The sequence below is a fragment of the Eptesicus fuscus genome, chromosome 6, assembly GCF_027574615.1.
Source record: "Eptesicus fuscus isolate TK198812 chromosome 6, DD_ASM_mEF_20220401, whole genome shotgun sequence".
NCBI classification, from domain to species: Eukaryota; Metazoa; Chordata; class Mammalia; order Chiroptera; family Vespertilionidae; genus Eptesicus; species Eptesicus fuscus.
The window spans coordinates 95,753,836-95,773,465 of record NC_072478.1 but is presented as its reverse complement, the minus strand read 5'-3'; the positions used below and the strand labels follow the sequence as shown (position 1 = coordinate 95,773,465).

Sequence of the window (19,630 nt, the reverse complement as noted above, 5' to 3'; positions counted from 1 at the left end):
ATGGGGGTCCTTACCTTTGGAAACAAAAATATTGAAGTTATCCATCAGTTCAAAAAGCAACACAAAATGTAAGCACACCATAGTTTGTGCAATAAAGATATAGATTCTTTGAAAATTTTCTCCATTAAACATTTATAATTTTTTTCTTTTAAACACCTTCACATAAAAATATTTTTGACATATATAGTATCTTCTTTGTTTAGAATATTTGGAAATATATATCTACAAATTATCTAGAGTTATAGTTGTTTTATTTTTCTTCTACTTTACCTCCTTTCTTGGGAACTATGTCCCCCTTCTTCCCTCTCTCTTTCGTTCTGTCTCCTTCCATTGTGATTGTGTTTGCTCTCTCATTCTCTCTCTCAGAATCCTGTCTCTTAGCTGTATTCTCTGCTCTGCTCTGCACTGCTGGACAGGGGTCTGTTCTTGTAGGAATTATGGAAATAAGGGAACCCTCAAATTCTTTAAGACAGAGGCAATAAAGCAGATGGGAATTACTGCGTTGAGAACAGAAAGCAATTTCCATTGCAGAGGACTGAACAGCAGAATATGAATGAAAGGACCTACTTATGTGGGGTGGGGGCTTTGAGCTGAGGCTCTCTGTTTAAATAGGTAGCCCAGTAAACCAAGTTGAAGATTCCAAATAGCAGCGGGAAGGCTATTCTTGACAGGCGGTCAATTTTGCTGACACTGTTAAAGGTTTTCTTGGGTTCTGGAGGTTTGACTTCTGGCTTGACTTCTTTCGGTTCTATGGTCGCACTTTTAGAAATGGTGGCTAAGCCAGGGTCACCCCTGGCCATGTTAGGGGTGTAGCTGGTTGCTGTCGGAGCGTAAGTGTTGTTTTTCTTCATAAGAGGATCCTTCACTTTCTTTGGCTATAAAAGAAAGAGTAAAAACATTTTGGTGGGTAAACTGTGAGATAAGCACATTTATAAGTTGCTGAGTAAAAGTGACCTTCACTTTGGAACCTAAATCTGTGCTTTATTTAAAAATCTAAGAAATGTAATTTATGACTGTATTATTGGGGTAAATTAAAATTGCAGACACCCATATCCAGTCATAAGATTAACAATTTGGGAGATATAATGTGCAGCATGGTGATTATAGCTTATAATACTACATCATATATTTGAATGTTGCTAAGAGAATAGATGTTAAATGCTTTACTACAGAAAGAAATGGTAACTATACAACAGGTGGAGATAATAGCTAATGCTACAGTGGTAATCAATTCACAGTATGTATATGTATCAAAGCAATCACACTGTACACCTTAAACTTCCCCAATGACATGTGTCAATTATATCTTGATAAAGCTGGAAAAATGCCGACACAATATTTCCCCCACTTTTCTATCAAGAGCTGCGCTCTGTTTCCCTGCTTGTGACTTTGGACAGAGTGATGCTGTTGCAGTGTAGGAGCCTAACGTCAAGAGGCTTTGCAACCTCAGCCTTTGCCTTCTGCAAACATGCCACTGCCGCATGAAGAAGGCTGGACCAGACTACTGAGTGGCAGAGACCATGTGAGAGGCCCACCAGCATCAGGCCCCAGACATGTGAGAGAGGCCACTGTGGGTCTTCTCACCCTGGTGGAGCCTGCAGTTAACTGTAACCCTGTGAGTGAGCCCAGGTTAGACTAATGGAGTTACCCCCTGGGCTGTTCTCAGCCCCAAATGCTTGGTTGTTATTTTAAGATCTATACGTTACTGTTGCTCTTGCCATTGCTATTGCCGGGTGGTTTGTTTTTCAGCAATAAGTTGCTGAGCCAGTTAGTATTATTTGCTCCTTCTCCCCAGGTTTCAGGTAGGCAAATGATAAAGCAGAATTATTCAGAATATCCAGAATTCAATTCTTGTTCATGTTAGCTCTTCATCAATGTCGTCTATGCAACAATTGGCAACTGCAGCATTTCTTAAGATTTCTGTCATGTAGACATTGCCAAAAAATTGAGTAGATTATTGTTTATAGCTGTGTGGCCCAATACAATTGCCAATAGCCACATGTGACTACTGAGCAATAAAATGTAGCTAGTCTGATTAGATACATGCTGTATGTTTAAAATACACATAGTATTTTGAAGACCTAGTGTGAAAAAAAGAATGAAATCTATCTCCTTAATAATGTTTTGTATGGTTTCCATGTTGTAAAGATAATATCTACACTAATAAAAGAGAAAGATGCAAATTGACAGTACCTTAGTGACACCCACCAGCCAATCAGGAGTGAGTATGCAAATTAACCCAACAAAGATGGCAGGTTAATTTGCATACCCAGGCGCCGAGCGGTCGGGGCCATGGCGATGACACAGGCGTTCTGCACAGCCCCAGCAGCTCCGGGCCTCTGGGCAGCATGGGAAGGCAGAAAAGTGGCTCCGGGCCAGAGCTGGAGTGAAGGCGGTGCTGGCAGTCAGGGGAAGGAAGACCCATTCTTGCATGAATCTTCATGCATCGGGTCTCTAGTTTTTTATATATGGGCTAAAGTATATTATTAAACTTAATTCCACTGGCTTGTACTTAAAAATAAAGCTACTAGAAAATTTCAAAGTACATATCTGGCTGATGCTTGTAGTGTACTTATATATCTGCTGGACAGCGATAGTCTAGAAGAGTGGTTCTCATTCTTTTGTGTACAGTAAATTACTAGTAACATTTTTTAAAGTGCTGTGTCTTAGATACAGTCTCATATTTTGATTAGGATTCCTCATGATTTGAACCTGGTTATTGACGTTGCCAAAACTTAGCCATCGATGAGCACCTAAACTTGAACTACCAGATGCAGTACTCTCTGAATAATTTGTATTCTTAAATTATTAAATCAGGATAAATTATTACTTCCAGAGGACCTGATGCTTTTCACTAGACACCATAGTCAGGAATTTTAACAGGTAAATTTATTTATTTCCCAGCTATGTGCCATGTCTGCTATTTTTTTCCTCTCCAAATCCTTAAGCTATTTTGAGACTTAAAAACAAATATATTATTATTTTTTCTAATATTACTTTATTAAAATAAGGTCACTTTCTCTAAGTATACACTCATTTTGCAGTGAAGGCAGAGTTGGTTAAGCTTTATGAGGAAGAATAGAAATTTCCATAATTAAGTTAAAGTGATTCTGAATGTGGTCCAAATGACTACAGGTCAGAAAGAGATTATGATTTATTTCAACACCGTTAAAGAGCCAAACTGACCTTATGTTGAGTTCATTTCTTTAAAAATGAGAGTTTTAATATTATAGATACATTAAATAGTTTGTTATGCCCTTTAGATAATATGTGTAATGTACTCTGGTGTTGAAGAGAGGCCAAGGGTTCCAGTCTAACCAAAACTTGTTGAGTGACAGACATCCTATTAGGTAAACTGAAATAAATAATCTTCTAAAGAAAAAGTTCATGGAGATTTCATCTCTTCCCATGTCAATTTATTATAACTCCACTACTAAAAATTCTCAAATTAAGTGCTTTTTTTGCAATATCATGTTGAATAGAATATTTAGAAATAACTGTTTTGTTTATCAGGAAATACTAATTTATGAAAATATTGAGCTCCCCCATGTTCTTAAGAAGTTGGCATTTCTTTTAGCAATTAACCATAGAAGGATGATTGTAAGCAGGCTGTGTATGCTCACTGGATAATGTGATGACCCTGTGGGAAAGTTCTTTTGAATTTTAAATTGAACCTTGTTAAGTGGTTGAAATTTTAACTCTCTTAGAAACATTAACCTAGTACCAGAAAAAAATATATTCTTCTTCATCTGAATGTCAAGATGAGACCTAGATTAGAATAAGCAAATCAAACTGTCAAAGCCTGTGGGAAGATTTTTACAGAAGCATAAATAATTTATAGAAAATATTGTCTATTTAATGAGGATGATTAATGTAAATATAGATGTATTATTACATATGGATGTATTGCAGTACATACATATATATTGACTAGTATGGACTAAAGATTGATAGAGGTTAAAATATTTTCTTTGAGACATAGCACATGAAAGACTAATGTAGGGGTCAGAATGGGATAAATAACAATCAGAACTATGAGCTCACCAATGCCTCAACCAAAATTCCATGGTCTCCATAAAAATTTCCATTCATCTAACCACTAGTCACTAACAGATGATACTTAGGAGCCAGAATCAGAAAGATGTTTGGCCTCTCACAGCTTGCTAAGAAAGTAGTAAGCTAGAAAAGCAAATTTCCCAATGTTTACACCCCACTTTCACTGTATGTCACCCATGTTTGCCTATTACTCATTCTGAATAATTTCAGTAGAATATGTCAGTAATCCTAAGATGTACATTTAAAAATTTTTCACAACTCTGTCTCTGGGCTGCGTCTTACAATTCTCAGTGTTTTATGATAACCTGTCTCCTGGGTTGGCTCTCTCTCCTTCAGGCTGCCCTTCTGGTCTAGGACAAAGGGAGCCATGGGTGACTAAGGCACGTATTTGACAATAACTTTGTCTCCACCTTCTTGGCCTCTCTCCAGCTGGTATATGCAGTCCCTGTATCTTGTCTCCTCTCTCTACTCAACCTGAGTCAGAGTTCTTGGTTTGCAAATTCAAAGAATGTTTATACTGGGCAAGAATGTTTCAAGGCAGGCTGGATTTTCAGGGCCAGCTTCTGGTACACTTTGGCTATGATAGTGCATCCTGTACAGAACCCTTTTGCTTTTACTTATGTAGCTCACTGGGGTGTTGAACTGACTCATCTGTTGCTGAGGGTAAATCTAAAAGAATTTTACCTTAGCAGCATATTTTCTTTTAATTGTATTTGACCATAGAGCTGTATTTTCAGGGACCATCACAAGAAGATAGAATTCAATGGAGTGGAATTCAGGGAAAACTGCTGAAGAGTGAATCCTCCTCGATTACTTCTAGAGGTCTTACAACCTCTGTCTCTGATTTTGCCCTTCTTCCTACCATCCCAAGACTCACTTGCATTTTGATATATTTTTCCTTCAAACCTCAGAAGTAGAAATAGCCGCTCCAACTGTTTTCAAATCTACTCTAGTTTCTGAGTGATATATTCTCTCTCTCTCTCTCTCTCTCTCTCTCTCTCTTCTCTCTTTTTCTCTCTCTTTTTGGTTATTGTTAATCCTCACCCCAGCATATTTTTCCATTGTTTTTTAGGGAGAGTAGAAGAGAGAGGGAAAGACAGAGAGAAACATTTGATGTGAGAGAAACATTGATGTGAGAGAAACATATCAATTGGTTGACTTCTGCACGAGCCCCACCAGAGCCTGGGCCAGGGAAGAGCCTGCAACCAAGGTACATGCCCTTGACCAGAATCGAACCTGGAGCCTTTTGGTCTACAGGCCAATGCTCTATCTACTGAGCCAAACTGGCTAGGGCTGAGTGATATTCTTTTTTTTTTTTTTTACTTAACTCCCTCATTTATTTTTTTAATTTTTTTCTTTATTGATTAAGGTATTACATATGTGTCCTTATAGCACCATTGCCCCCACCCCCACCTCTCCACTCATGCCCTCACCCCCTGTTGTCTGTGTCCATTGGTTAGGCTTCTATGCATACATACAAGTCCTTTGGTTGATCTCTCCCCCATACCCCCACCCTCCCCTACCTTCTCTCTGAGGTTTGATGGTCTGATCGATGTTTATTTGTCCTGGATCTGTTTTTGTTCATCAGTTTCTGTTGTTCGTTATATTCTATAAATGAGTGAGATCATGTGATATTTATCTTTCTCTAACTGGCTTATTTTGCTTAGCATAATGCTCTCCAGTTCCATCCTTGATAGTTTTCTACATTTTTCTGTGATTTCTATGTGTTATGACCCTTAAAGCAAGCATGCCTCTATTTTGAAAAGAGAAAATGTTTCCTCCCCTTTGTTTCACTGATAATTGGAGATAATGCATTTTGCAAACACAGTTAAATTGAGGCATTGTAGTAATGATGTTTATAACCAAAGGGATTAGGTTTAAAAAGTAACCAAAAGCCTATGATTTTCAAGTTATAAAAATTATAATGCTGTGTTGTCAGTTTATTTGCTCCTAATGTCAGGCTTGTTAAAACTCTTCTCAGATCAATTGAAGCCATAGAAAATTATATTTGAGTAGAAATATTAATTTTTGTCTCCTTTATCTTCTGCATCTACTCTGCACATCTGTCCACTCAACCTTTCTTTAACAAGAATGAAATTATCATAGCACTTAATCATTGATGACATAAGAATTACAATCCTCATTAACCACTCTCTGCATTCTTCATCCATTTCATCAAGTCCAAACATGCCATCTAATATGTTTAAAAAGACATATTAGTGCTATACCACAGGGGATATTAATGCATTTACCTTTTCTGGAACCACGCTTTTGCCATCCCAGGCATAACCTCTCTTGGTGAAATAGTTTACGGTGGCGAACTCAATCAGAGCGGAGAACACAAAGGCATAGCACACTGCGATAAACCAATCCATGGCAGTTGCATAAGCCACCTTAGGGAGCGAATTCCTGGCACTGATGCTCAAAGTTGTCATGGTGAGCACAGTTGTTACTCCTGTAAAGAAAGAAATTAAGTGAATTTGTCAATTGCTACTACACAATGGCATCACTGGATGTCATGCTGCTTGTACAGAGGGAGAACCACAGTACCCCAGAGTATAAGTTTTCTTGTTCATCACATTCTGGTCTGGAATGGATGAGTTTTAATTTAATCCCAGTGTAGTTTTCAGTTGATGGAATGGCAATTTGAAGGGGATCTCTTCTAGGGATAAACTACTTTGCTGTTGAGCTGTTAATAAAATAGTGAACTTTTTAAATGGGCATCTTGAACGTGATGTCTTGGTTAGAAAAGGAAATAATATTCCCTCATTTTCTCCAACTCTTTGAAATAGAAAGCATAGATCACTATCTCTGATCCACAGAAAACTCTGAATCCTCAGCTCTGTTTGATATTCTTCCCGTGTACCTCTAACGTTATAAACCAAGAAGATAATAGTGTATTGATGATTGATAAGTGATAGATAACTAAATTATCTTTAGATAATACTTTGTTACATTATTAACTCTTCTGCTTTTATACTTGTTTTTTTGCTGATTTTGAAGTAGCCACTCTTTTGAAGAAATTCCTAAAATAAGTTGCATGTAACTTGCCTGAGATTATACATTTCAGAAGGAGCAAAGCCAAAATTTAAACACATTTTGAGATTTAAATGTCCACAATCTTTCCTTTTCTGTTATTGCTGCCCCAATGCCATCTTTAAGTCCGTTGTTTTTAGTTAATTTATGTAATTATATGAGTTGGTATGTAAATAATGATATCCATTAATGTTCACATAACAAATTAATATTATCAGCCTACTAAATGTCATTCACCTTATAGTTAGACTATTGCAAGGTTCCTTATAAACCATTTGAGAAGTATTTAAAAATTCACCATAATCCAGTAAGGATGACTCAGGCTGCATGATGTGGAAAAATCATGACCTGCTCCAGTGACTACTCTCAACCTGACCACTTATTAGCTCCATAACCTGAGTAAGTGAATTAACTTCCAGGGACCTCAGTCTTCATATCTTTGGAGGCTCGATTGAAACTTCATTTTCTTGACTGTCTATATCATTGTTGAGGTTCTAAGAGAGGAAAATTTCCACACAGTCATTCACAAGATTTTTTGAGGATAAAATGTAGTAATATGTACAAGCCTTTTAAAGATGTAAATAAATTATTGCCTTAGAAGATGCTATCTTCCAATGGGGTCTAAAATTAATATCTATACTTCACCCACTTGATGACTTTTCAGAGAATTGGTAGGAATACAGAGATGGGGGGTGGCTAATTTTTATGAACTGCTTTAAACCATCCAGTATTTCCTAGTTTTCCATGAATTTCAAGGTAGATCATCTTGGCAACTATTTTAGAAAGTGATAGGATTTAGAAGAAACACTGAGACTTTTATCGAGTCATAGTTATTACTTTGAACTTTGACGGTGTTACAGAAAGTTCTGGGGCCTTGTCTATATTACCTAACTAACAAATGTCTTAAAGAATATCGGCTGGAAAACAGCTCTCAATTGTACATGCCGATATTAACTTGAGCAAAGAGCAAGGTAACTAAATACCAGTATCTAGGAAACAGAGCAACCCAGTTTTAAATCTCAGTTCTGTAATTGCTGAGTGACCTTGGGAAAATTGCCTCACAATTCAGAGCTTCTGCTCCATTCTTTAAAAATAATTATTTCTTTGTAAATTCATGTCAATAAGTCTAACTCAGAGGAGTGTTGTGACTATTAAATACAATACAGTAGTAGAGTGTTTAGCACTTAGCCTGATATTTACTTAGGGCAAGATTAATTACTTATTATTATTGACAAATACAGTCCTTTTGGATAAATTCCTGCTATAGTGAATTCATTTCTTTATTTTTGTGAATTTTGGTTTATATAAGCAGCATAAGGAATTTGGGAGTAGGTGTTCTTAAATCAAATGCATGCATAAATTAAAAGCAGTGAAGAATAGCATAAAGAGTGTGTGTGTGTGTGTGTGTGTGTGTGTGTGTGTGTGTGTGTGTGTTCTTATAATTCCTGCTATAGGGGAGGGGAAAAGAACAAAAGTGTGTTGAGCATCTCTTAAGTTGCAAGTACTAAGCCTGAAAATTTACATATTTTATTTTTATCACTTAATCTTTTAAACAGTATAATTTGATATTAATTGTATTCACATTTTATTGACAAATGAAGCTTAGGAAAAACAGATTAAAACTAAAACTTGAATCTGTCTGGCAGCAAAATTCCATGACCACATTGCCTCCAAATGTGAGCATGGAAGGTAAAAAATATGATATTTTAAGACATAAAACAGGCTTCAGCTTTGTTGCAGTCTGGGTTGCCTTTTAGTAAGTTCTTATAAATTATAACTCATGACCCTACCAGGCATCTTACACAGCTCAGAGAAATATGCTGAGTTCAGACAAAAAAAAAAAAAAAGAATAGAAACATGTGTACTAAATAAATGTTAAGAGGCTGGGTCTTAGAAAATTGTATTTGTGATTTTATTGAGCTTGAAACATTAGAAATATAAAACTTGATGGACAGAATACTTGCCACAGTTAAGGTTATGTATAGGTAGTTATGTTTACCAAAAAGGCATGAGTTGCCTGATTGTTGAAAGTGTTAAAAGCAAGGTTTTTAAAATAAATGGATACGTATTTTTTAAAAAAGCAAAGTTTTTGATTTATAAAACAGTCCAAAATGTTTTAGAAAATTTCCAAACTGGAAGGATCAGCTATGTTGGGGTAAAGTGGGGAAAATTACATTAAAAACATTTTTCACTGTAGTGCTTGATTCATTCTACATAAAATATAATGTAAGTATCTTATGTGTTCTAATTTTTTAAAAAATTCTTGGGGGAAAAAAGGGGCTCAAATTACATAAGTACACAGAAGTGAGTGTCTTTATTTCTAACAAGTAGAGTCAAAGCTGGTTAATATTGACAAATGGTGATAAGGAATGTTTGGAGTGATCACCTTTGCTTGGTAGCTGACTCTTTCTGGATCTTGATTTAGTTGTGTTCTTAGGGTATTGTCAGAGCAAAGATTTGGTGGTTTCCAACCTAGAAGCACCTTGCAACATTCAGAAGGAAATAGTCTTTTCTGGGCATTTGGAGTAGAGTCTTGCTTTTTTTCTGAGATAACTGATTTTCTCATACGTTGCATATTATTGGAGGATGGCATAGGGATCTTTGCATATGAATGATCTCCAATTTAGATTTTAAGCTTCTTAAGGCTTCTATTCTGTAGTTAAGGGTCTTACATATAGCATTGTGCCAGCTGATATTTCTGGAATGAACCTTGGTAACCGCACCTTTCACCAATGAATATATGGCTGTTGTTTACAAACAAATGATGTTGCCCACAAGAACCCCATTCCATGTCTTGTCATTGGAACAGGGTAGCCCACTGGTGGGGGTACAGCATGTCATTAAGGGCACAGACTGTGGATCTAAGGTTTTGGGTCTTCCTCCGCACTACTTCACCTCGTAGCTTCTGACCTTGAGCAGGTTACTTAATCTCCTTTTCCTTAGCTTTCTTATTTCTAACACAAGGATAATAATAATACACGGGCTTTTCTTTTTAGTGTTAAGTAAGATAGTGTAGGTTTTTTTCATAGAACAGAGCCTGCAATAAAAACACTCAGTAAATAATGTGTATGATTATATTGTTATTCAAATATTAAGCTCCAAGTTATAACCTTAATGAGGGGAGTGGTTTATGTTAAGGTCACTGCTGTATTCTGTGTCTAGCTCATAGTAGACTTCAAATAAAAATCACTGAGTGAAGGAATGAATCAATGAGTTTATGGTAATGGAATCTTTTGTTTACATCAGTCTAAAAAGTATAATTAAGATAGTATAACACTTTTTATGAAGTACAAATTTCTTAAATAATAAATTAGGGAATGACTTTTCCTATTAGTAAAAGGTTTTTACCCTTTAAGCAGTTTTCCATTACCTTGCCTTAACTTGAAGCACCTAACAGCATTTTAAGCGTTTCAATAGAAAAAAATTGCATATTTGTAACTCTTCAGAAATGCACACTTATAGGTAAACTAGAGGCCCAGTGCATGAAAATTCATGCACTTGGGGGGGAGGTGGAGGTCCCTCAGCCCAGCCTGCACCCTCTCGCAGTCTGGGAGCCCTCAGGGGATGTCTAATTGACGGCTTAGGCCTGCTCCCCAGGGGGAGCGGGTTAAGCTGCAGTCTGGCCTCCTCCTCTGCAGGAGGCAACTGGGCAGGCCAGTCAGGGGACAGCGCCAGCCAGCAAGTGGCTGGCCTTCAGCCCCCCCTCCTGGATCACCCCTCCACTGCCACTGGTCACCGCCACCAGCCCCCCCCCCCCCCGATCGCCATCCCCTCCCTCTGCCCACTGGCATGCACCCTGGCTGACCTGACGCTGCCTCTGCCCCCTGCCCCCTGCCCCCTGCCAACTGGTCATTCCGCCGTTTAGTCAATTTGTATATTACGCTTTTATTATATAGGATGAATTATTCCTGTACTGTCATATGATATGGTCATTAATGCTCTTGCCCTATGTAAGAAAACCCTGCTTTCATATATGTAAGGAAGTAGTTCTGCTGATATTTTCTTAGATTCTAAAAAAATACACAGGTATATGATTATGTAATCTGAAAGTAGGCTTTAAATATTAATGTTTCTGTGTGTGTGTGTGTGTTTTAATCTAGTATGATACACTTTATGCCTGCATCATTCCAGTCTGTCTCCCAAAATATCAGATCAAATGTTCATTAATCACATTGATTTACTTTCACTGAAGCAGCTTGCTATTTAGGGCAATATTTTTAAATAATAAACAATTTATATTGTACTAACTTCGTATTTTAACATACAATTATTTTTTCATTCTATTTGCACTATCACCCGAATAACTTGCCCTCCCAACCCTCGCATGCATGTTTTGATTGGCACTTACCAAAGACGGTCCTTGCTGGTACAGACTCTCTGTTGAGCCAGAAGGAGACTTGGGACAGAATGACGGTCATTATACATGGCAGGTATGTTTGAATAACAAAATAGCCAATCTTTCTTTTCAGGTGGAAATGAGTGGTCATAACAACATATTCTCCTAGAGGGTGAAACAGACAGTAACTTTGAGCAATTTGACCTTGAAAAAAAAAGTTAATCTCTGAGGTTTTCCATCAGCAACAAAGACCTGGAGGTTAGACACGTCCTTTCTCCATGTGATACCTAGTTCCTGAAGAGAAAAGCTTTTATCCAGGAAAGAGAAAAAGAAGACACTTTAATAACATGACAAAATGGCTCTGAGGATGAGATTGATGTGCCAAGGATGTCGCCGATAGTCTTACATCCTTATCTTGGTACATACATCTAAGACATATTTTTCATATAATATCAGAAAGATGATATGTGTCTCTACATATATTTCATTATCATCTTTTGTTATTCACAGTGTGCCATTTTGGGAAAATTCTTCAAAGAATATGATTTTGATGTTCTGAAGAGCAATTATTTGACATTATACTTGTTTTATAAACCACTTCCTTACTAAAAAATTAGACTAAGAGAATTTCAGATCTTTTAAAATCATCTTCCTAAATTAAACAAAATCTAAGTTTTGGCATAAACTATTTTAAAAAGGAAAGAAAAAGGCAGCCAAATCAAAATCATGTTGTAATAATTAAAAAAGGGAAGGAAAAACACAACAACAAAAATGGTCTCCTAAATTGGATTAAAAGAATATGTCTAGATATCAAGTGTTTATGCACTAAGCATGTCAAATTATTTTCCTCTAACTCAACAGTCTAGAAGAATTGTAATTCAAATATTCTTGTACATCATGTAACCCTGAGGGAATCTTGTAAGTTAGATGTGACAATATTTCTGTTACATTACAATACAAAATTAAGGGGAGTAGAAAAATAGAAGCAGGGGTTTGATTTTGTAAAGCAGAATCCAGTGTTTGTGTAGACCTGGCCTCCATTCTTTGCTTTCTCAAATGTTAGTTACTTGAAGGGTAAATACCTGCTTAACCTCGTTGACATTTTCTCATTTGTTCAATTAAAATTATAGTGTTTACTTCATTATTCCTGAGATGCTGTGAGGATAAAATTAAATGATAGAAGTGAGAGTATTTTTTGAACAGTGGGAGTCACTTGCAGATTTGCAGTGTAAAGATAGAAAGATTAGATGCCGAAACCGGTTTGGCTCAGTGGATAGAGCGTCGGCCTGCGGACTCAAAGGTCCCGGGTTCGATTTCGGTCAAGGGCATGTACCTTGGTTGCGGGCACATCCCCAGTAGGGGGTGTGCAGGAGGCAGCTGATCAATGTTTCTCTCTCATCGATGTTTCTAACTCTCTATCCCTCTCTCTTCCTCTCTGTAAAAAATCAATAAAATATATTTTAAAAAAAAAAGATAGAAAGATTAGAAATGTATTCTCTCCAGCTCAAGAGATAAACCATTCACTTTTTCAACAAAATTATAGTGAGCATTGATTCCATGTACAGCTATTATTTTTTTCTTCCAAGTATTCAAAAGTTAGTATTTTCTGTAAATACTACCTTTTTAAGAGGAAGGAGATATTAAAAATATCATTGGCAGAGTGGTTGGTATTTTAAATTCTGCTTCAAAGTATACTGAAATAGAAACGAAACAGTGATTATAGTTTTAGGCCACTTAGCCTCTTTGGATCCGTCAAGTTACCTGAAATATGAGTAGGTTGACCAGATAACTATAGATGTCTCCCTATCCCACCCCCTAGTTTTCACATTTTATGGTTATAATTATTTCTCTGACTACCATGCACTAGGCCAGCGGTCGGCAAACCGTGGCTCACGAGCCACATGCGGCTCTTTGGACCCTTGAGTGTTCTAATGCCACTTCTTCAAAATAGACTCGCCCAGGCCCAAAACCGACTTCTGCGCATGGGCCACGGAGTTTCAATCACACTGTACATGCACGCTCGCACGTGGTATTTTGTGGAAGAGCCACACTCAAGGGGCCAAAAAGCCATGGTTTGCTGACCACTGCACTAGGCTGTGTGAGTGGGAGCCCTCAGGTTCCTTTGATGAAGGTTAATCACCATTGTTGCTCCCTGGTCAGGGAAGACAATTCAGTTCCTCATTTATTTTGACTGTGTAATCATAACTCAGTGCATCCTTAAATCACCTCCTCCACAGGAAACTGGAAAGAGGACCCCAAAGTTTCTCTTGGTCATCTGTTATAAGTCATTCATGAAGAAAAGACATTTCTGTTCAGCAAAATTAATGTACATTTCCTTTGATCAAATCTGTGTGTTGATTTAGGGCAGTGGTCAGTAAACTCATTAGTCAACAGAGCCAAATATCAACAGTACAACGATTGAAATTTCTTTTGAGAGCCGAAACCGACTTCTGCGCATGGGCCACGAAGTTTCAATCACACTGTACATGCACGCTCGCACGTGGTATTTTGTGGAAGAGCACACTCAAGGGGCCAAAGAGCCGCGTGTGGCTCATGAGCCGCGGTTTGCCGACCACTGACTTGGGGTAAATACAAGACTTTGTAGTCATTGTGTGTTTTTAATAAAAGATTACATATTATTTCATTCTTATTCTCTTCTGGCCATGAAGTTATTCTTATGACTAATGGCAATTTAATTATTTTACCTCTCTGTATGTCATATTGTCATGTTCTTTAATCACTTTTATAATTTTTACATGGATTCTCCTTAAATAATTACTTAGGAAGCATACTGTGGTATAGTAGAATGGGACAAGAGCAATGCCTGGCATCTATTCCAAACTGCCTTTCCAATACATAAAGCAAAAAAAAAAAAAAAAACTCTTCTTCTTTATGTCATCAGGTAGCTCTCTTGTACTAACTCTATCATTAATAGTAATAGCTAATATTTATTATATAAATTTTTACATTTCAGATACTCTACTAATCAGTCTGTATGCTTTTTTTTTTTTCATTTTAGTCTCAAAGTAGCTCATGATGTACAATCTCTTATTATCTCCAAATAGTGCAAAGGATAAACAGAGAAAGGTCTTGCCAAAGGTCACACAGTTAATAAGGTAAAAACAGCCTTTAAACCCTGATAGTATAACTTCGGATTCCACACTCTTAAACTGTGCTCCATTACATTGTTACATTTCCACACATGCCTGTCTTGCCTGTTACCGGTGTGTCAGAGTATGTGGTTGCCAGTACATAATTTGCAGCTTGACTACCCAGCTTCAGATCCCGTGCCATTAGCTGTGGGAAAATAGTTAAGCCTCTCTGGGCCTCAATTATGTCCCATATGTAAATATGGGGATAATAATAATGTCTCCATCATTCAACTATGAGCTTCTTGAGAATAGGAACTGTATGTCCTTCTCCAGGCCTAAGCACAGTACATGAGGAAATAAGTAAAGGAATAAGAGAATAAATGAATGAATAACAGATAATTGTACTGGATTTGAAAGCTAATTATGTGCCTTTAAAGGTTTTGCTCTGCCAGTTGAGTAAGTACATTTAAAACTATGTCTCTGACTCATTTTCTTCCCTAAAATATGATGGCAGACTCCAAGGAAGGGATTGCACCTCTAAAAAACCCGAGTATTGGACTGAGCCTCATATATTTAGCTCCTGTGTTATAGAATTGGGTATTTTGACCTGCAAGAGGTCACTGGTAGTGTGTGTGTGAGTTTGTTCCATGTGAGTGTGGATTGCAGGCAAGTGAAACCACACCTTCTAACCTTCTAAAAGATTATCTGAATTGATTCTCTCCCCACAGAGATTTTAAGGTGGAAAAAGATGTTCTTTATTTAATCATTGTCAATGTGTGTGCTCTTTCCTGCCATCATTCCTAGTCTTCTGGCAGAATCAGGGAGGTAATAGCACCGAATGTCATTTATCTTGATGTTTTCAGGGCTCCACTAGGAGATGTGAAATATGGGATTGCAGACTTTACAAAAGATCTTTGTTTCTTCCCACAGAAGTCTATCAAGGTGAAATTTTTTGTTGTTAATCCTCACCCCAGGATATTTTTCCATTGATTTTAAGGGAGAGTACAAGAGAAAGGGGGAAGACAGAGAGAAACATCGATGTCAGAGAAACACATTGACTGGTTGCCTCCTGCATGAGCCCCAACCAGGGCCTGGGCCCAGGAGGTGCCTGCAACCAAGGTACGTGCCCTTGACCAGAATCAAACACAGGACCTTTTGGTCTGCAGGCTGATGTTCTATCCACTGAGCCAAACCGGCTAGGGCATCAAGGTGGATTTTTGATGAGCCAAAGTAGACCCAGAGGAAGTGTAACTACACTTGAGTGTCATATTGTGGAGTTGAATATGCATTGTACTGAACCCCTGCGTTTGAGAATTTGGTCATTATTCTCCCCACCAATACCACCAATATTCATTATGGGAATGATAAGAAAAAGCTCCAATTTTGTACAGATAAACTTGCCGCTCTAGCACAGAATGATGACTTTTAATGGACTGAATTTATGAGGTCCAGACAGCTTGGGGTTGATGAGTTGGGTCACTGTCTCTCACCTATTGCCCCTCTTTGTGACTATGCATCTTTCTGAGTAACTAGAATGCAGCTAGGCTGAATCCTTAGGAAGCCAGAGATGAAAGTGGTCTCCAAGTTAATCGGACTAAGACATCAATTTATAGACATGAGAAGGGATACCATGACAAGTCAGTCACTGGTGCTGTGACTAGAATAAAGGCACTCCTTCTGCTGAGTAACGTTTGTGGCTTGTATATACTTCTATTGCATGTGTGCTGCTGCACTTGAATTACTATTTCCCTGACATCCTCCAACTTCCATCCTAATGATAATAGATGGGGAGTTTCTTGAGGATAAGTTCTATGTCTATTATTCTGAATGCCTCTAGAACAGTGATTATTTGGCTCCCAACTAATACAGATTAACAAAATGAAAGTTAAATCCTGCAGTAATCCTTCCTTGATTATTCTAGGCTGGATTCATTTACTTTTTATTTACTTAGTACCTCCTATATTTCAGCTACTATAATAAATGCTAGGGACACAAAAAAAAAACAGATGTAGTCCCTCCCTCACAAAAATGTTAACCATGGCACTTACCACTCATTTTGATAGTTATAGTTTGTGTTTGTCTTCCCTTAGACTTCATGGCAGCAAGATTTCTGCCTTGTCTATCATCGACTCCCTAGTGCCTGCCATAATATTCAGCTTATAATACCATTCCATTTCTAAAAAGTCAACACTACTCATTTTAATATATTTTCCAACATAACTTGTGAGGAGAAAAAACTTCAGTGTTTTCCACATTCTGTGATATTTTTAGGACTATAGCAACAAGTATTACATATCATTTTGAGCATTCATTATATAAACATTGTAATCAATGTTGTATATTATCTCATCTTGAATGCAAAATTATAGAATCCCCATTCTTAGAAGAGATCAAAGTTTATAATTGGATATATGGTTTTCACAAAGTCACAAGGCTTCTTTTAAGGGACAGGACCAGAAATCCAGTCCACATCTTTCTCACTACAAAGCCTAAGACCTGTCCACTATGCTACATACATTTTTTAAATTCATTATTTTTAAAATTTTCAATTCTATGTGCATTTTTAATGTTTTTAAAGCTGGGAAACAACTTTCTCCATTTTTCAAAAGAAGAAACGTGAATATTTAAGCTTTTAGGGTAGCCATAGATACTTTAAAGTAAGCAAAACACAAATTCTATTAAGCAGGGATTATCCTATAATCTCAGTAAGAAATATTGACCTATTTCTTAAACATGTTAGAATGATCAGGGTCCCAATATAAAATCTGAAATCTAAGAAAAAAAGTTTAAGGAAGATAAAAAAGCAATCCCACCCTTTTATATTACTAAGTTGTCTTTAGAAATTACAAATCAAAATGAAGAAATTAATTTAAAATTTTAAAAACATCCATAAAAGTAATTGTTGAGTCTTGCTACGCTTTCAGTAATTGAACATAGTTTAAAATATTGGGATTGGAGGGGGTAAATTTTACTAGTTGTTAGAACCCAAATTTTATTTATAATTATATGCCCTTATGATCACAATTAAGTTAGTCACAAAATGGATACTTGCATAATTAAACTCTTATCTTATTTCTTGATCCAAGTTTAAAATTTTGGATCCAGCTGTTTATTATTATTTGATCTATTTCTAAGTATTGCATTGGTAAGGTAGTTATAACTCTAAGAAGGATGGCGTGCCACCTACTTTTAATTCCAAAATGGAGTTAGCAGTAATGTGATAATATAGCTGAGGAAGATTCTTGGCTACAGATACAAATGGATTTGTAGAATGAATTGTTTTTTGATGTCCCATGTGTAATGATTACTGCTATAATTTCACCAGGATTCATTGAATCATGGCAGTAAATGGGGACTAGATGATATTAATACCTAACATTTATTAGAGTTTTTAAAATTATTTATTGATTTTTTAGAAAGAGAGAAAAATCGATCTATTATTCCACCTATTTATGCATTCATTTTCTGATTCTTGTATGTGCCCTGACCTGGGATCAAACCCATAACCTTGATGTAATGGGACAATATTCTAACCAACCTAGCTATCCAGCCAGGGCCTACTGAGAGCTTTTTATGTGCCAGGAACTATGGTATGTATTTTTAATGGATGTAATTTTTTCTTTCCAACTACCTTGTGAGGTGACCACAAACAACTGGCAAGGTAGAGGAGTAAGGGTTTAACCCAAACATTCTTCCTTAGGAGTTCACATACCTAAATATTGTGCTATACTGATCACATAGAATCAGTTATTTATTTTGCAGATAAACACAGGACAAAGGGCATTAAATGAAAAGTCTAAGATGACAGGTCTCTAGAGATTACACTAGTTTTCAGCTCAACCGTATCCCAGTTTAGTGCAGTTTTTTCTCTTTCTCTTATTGGGATTTTGAAAGACTTACCGAATTACCACATTCTCACAAAAAAAAATATTTTATGCTCCCTCCTCCATATCTGGAGTTGCCAAATGGCGCTTACCTGTGCTGGACTGAACAATTCCAGAGTCTACGGTTTGTCCAAGAAGATCGTACTGGTTGAGGCGTGACCCATCTTCTGCTACCACCACTGAGCGTGCCGGCTCCCTGGTCCACTCATAAACAACTTCTGCCCTGGTATAAGCATCTAAAAGGAAGGAATGGAAAACAGTCCGCGTGTCATGCCACTTTGCTTCTCCTAATGAGTTGGTGTGTTCTATCAGCTTCATATTTTCTAGTTCATGGTTGCAGGGGCAGGCTAGGGACAGAGAGCCCATGTCCCTTAGTTTAGGAACACTAAAACACATGTTCCTGATTCATTCAGTTATCTGTTCACTCTCATAACAAATGGTCACTAAGCATCTGCAAAGGACAAAGCACTTTTCTGAGGATATAGTAGTGAGCATTAGCAAGGTTCCCTGATCTTAGGGAATGGGCATTGCAGTGGTGGGGGCAACACCAGATAAGCTAATCAATGTATACTTTCAAGTAGTGTTTAATACAATAAAGCCATACACAACAGGTAAGGGGATAGAAAATGAAGGGGGTGGGGCCTGTTTTAGGGACTCAGAGAGGGTCTCTGAAGAAGTGACATTTATGTAAAGACGTGAGAGAATGAGTCATCTTAAGTCATGGTGAAGAGTTCCTCTGGATAGGCAAACTAACAAGGTTCTTCCTCCAGAGCAGGTAAAAGTGTGGCATGTGTGCGAACAGACAGGAAGACCAATGTGGCGGGAGTGAAGTGCATGAGAGATGAAATAAGGGTAAGGCAGTAGCTTGCACCCAAACAATGTCAGGCTACTATGAGGTTTGATATTCCTACCTATAAGGATAATTTGTGGATTAGATGAACTGATGCATATACAAATGCTCACTGTACTGCCTGGCATACAACTAACACATAATACCATTCTTAAAAATGAAATCGGTAATCAGAAGAAAACATAATAGTTCTTGACATAAAACATCCGTTAAAATGGGAAAAGAATGGGGAAGAGGGATTTATCACCAAAGTTCTATTTAGCGGACAGCTTGTGAAGTAGTATATCCTTGGGTTTCACTATAGAATGAGACTCATAAAAAAAGAAATTTGTCTCTCCATGACTAGTGCTGTTAGGAGCCTGAAGGCCCTTTGCTA

The 19,630-nt window shown here is 37.3% G+C and overlaps 1 protein-coding gene across 1 annotated transcript in view; it reads right to left on the bottom strand.

The window, feature by feature from the left end:
* Nucleotides 1-563: 563 nt before the first annotated feature.
* The window catches only part of GABRA1 (gamma-aminobutyric acid type A receptor subunit alpha1), a 47,273-nt gene continuing 28,206 nt past the window's right edge, over nucleotides 564-19,630 (bottom strand). Inside the window, exons 6-9 of the mRNA XM_008147646.3 lie at nucleotides 18,497-18,640; nucleotides 11,441-11,593; nucleotides 6,309-6,511; nucleotides 564-875 (exon numbers count right to left, since the gene is read on the bottom strand). Of these exons, the coding sequence (XP_008145868.1) occupies nucleotides 564-875; nucleotides 6,309-6,511; nucleotides 11,441-11,593; nucleotides 18,497-18,640 (812 nt within the window). The remainder of the gene's footprint in view (nucleotides 876-6,308; nucleotides 6,512-11,440; nucleotides 11,594-18,496; nucleotides 18,641-19,630) is intronic.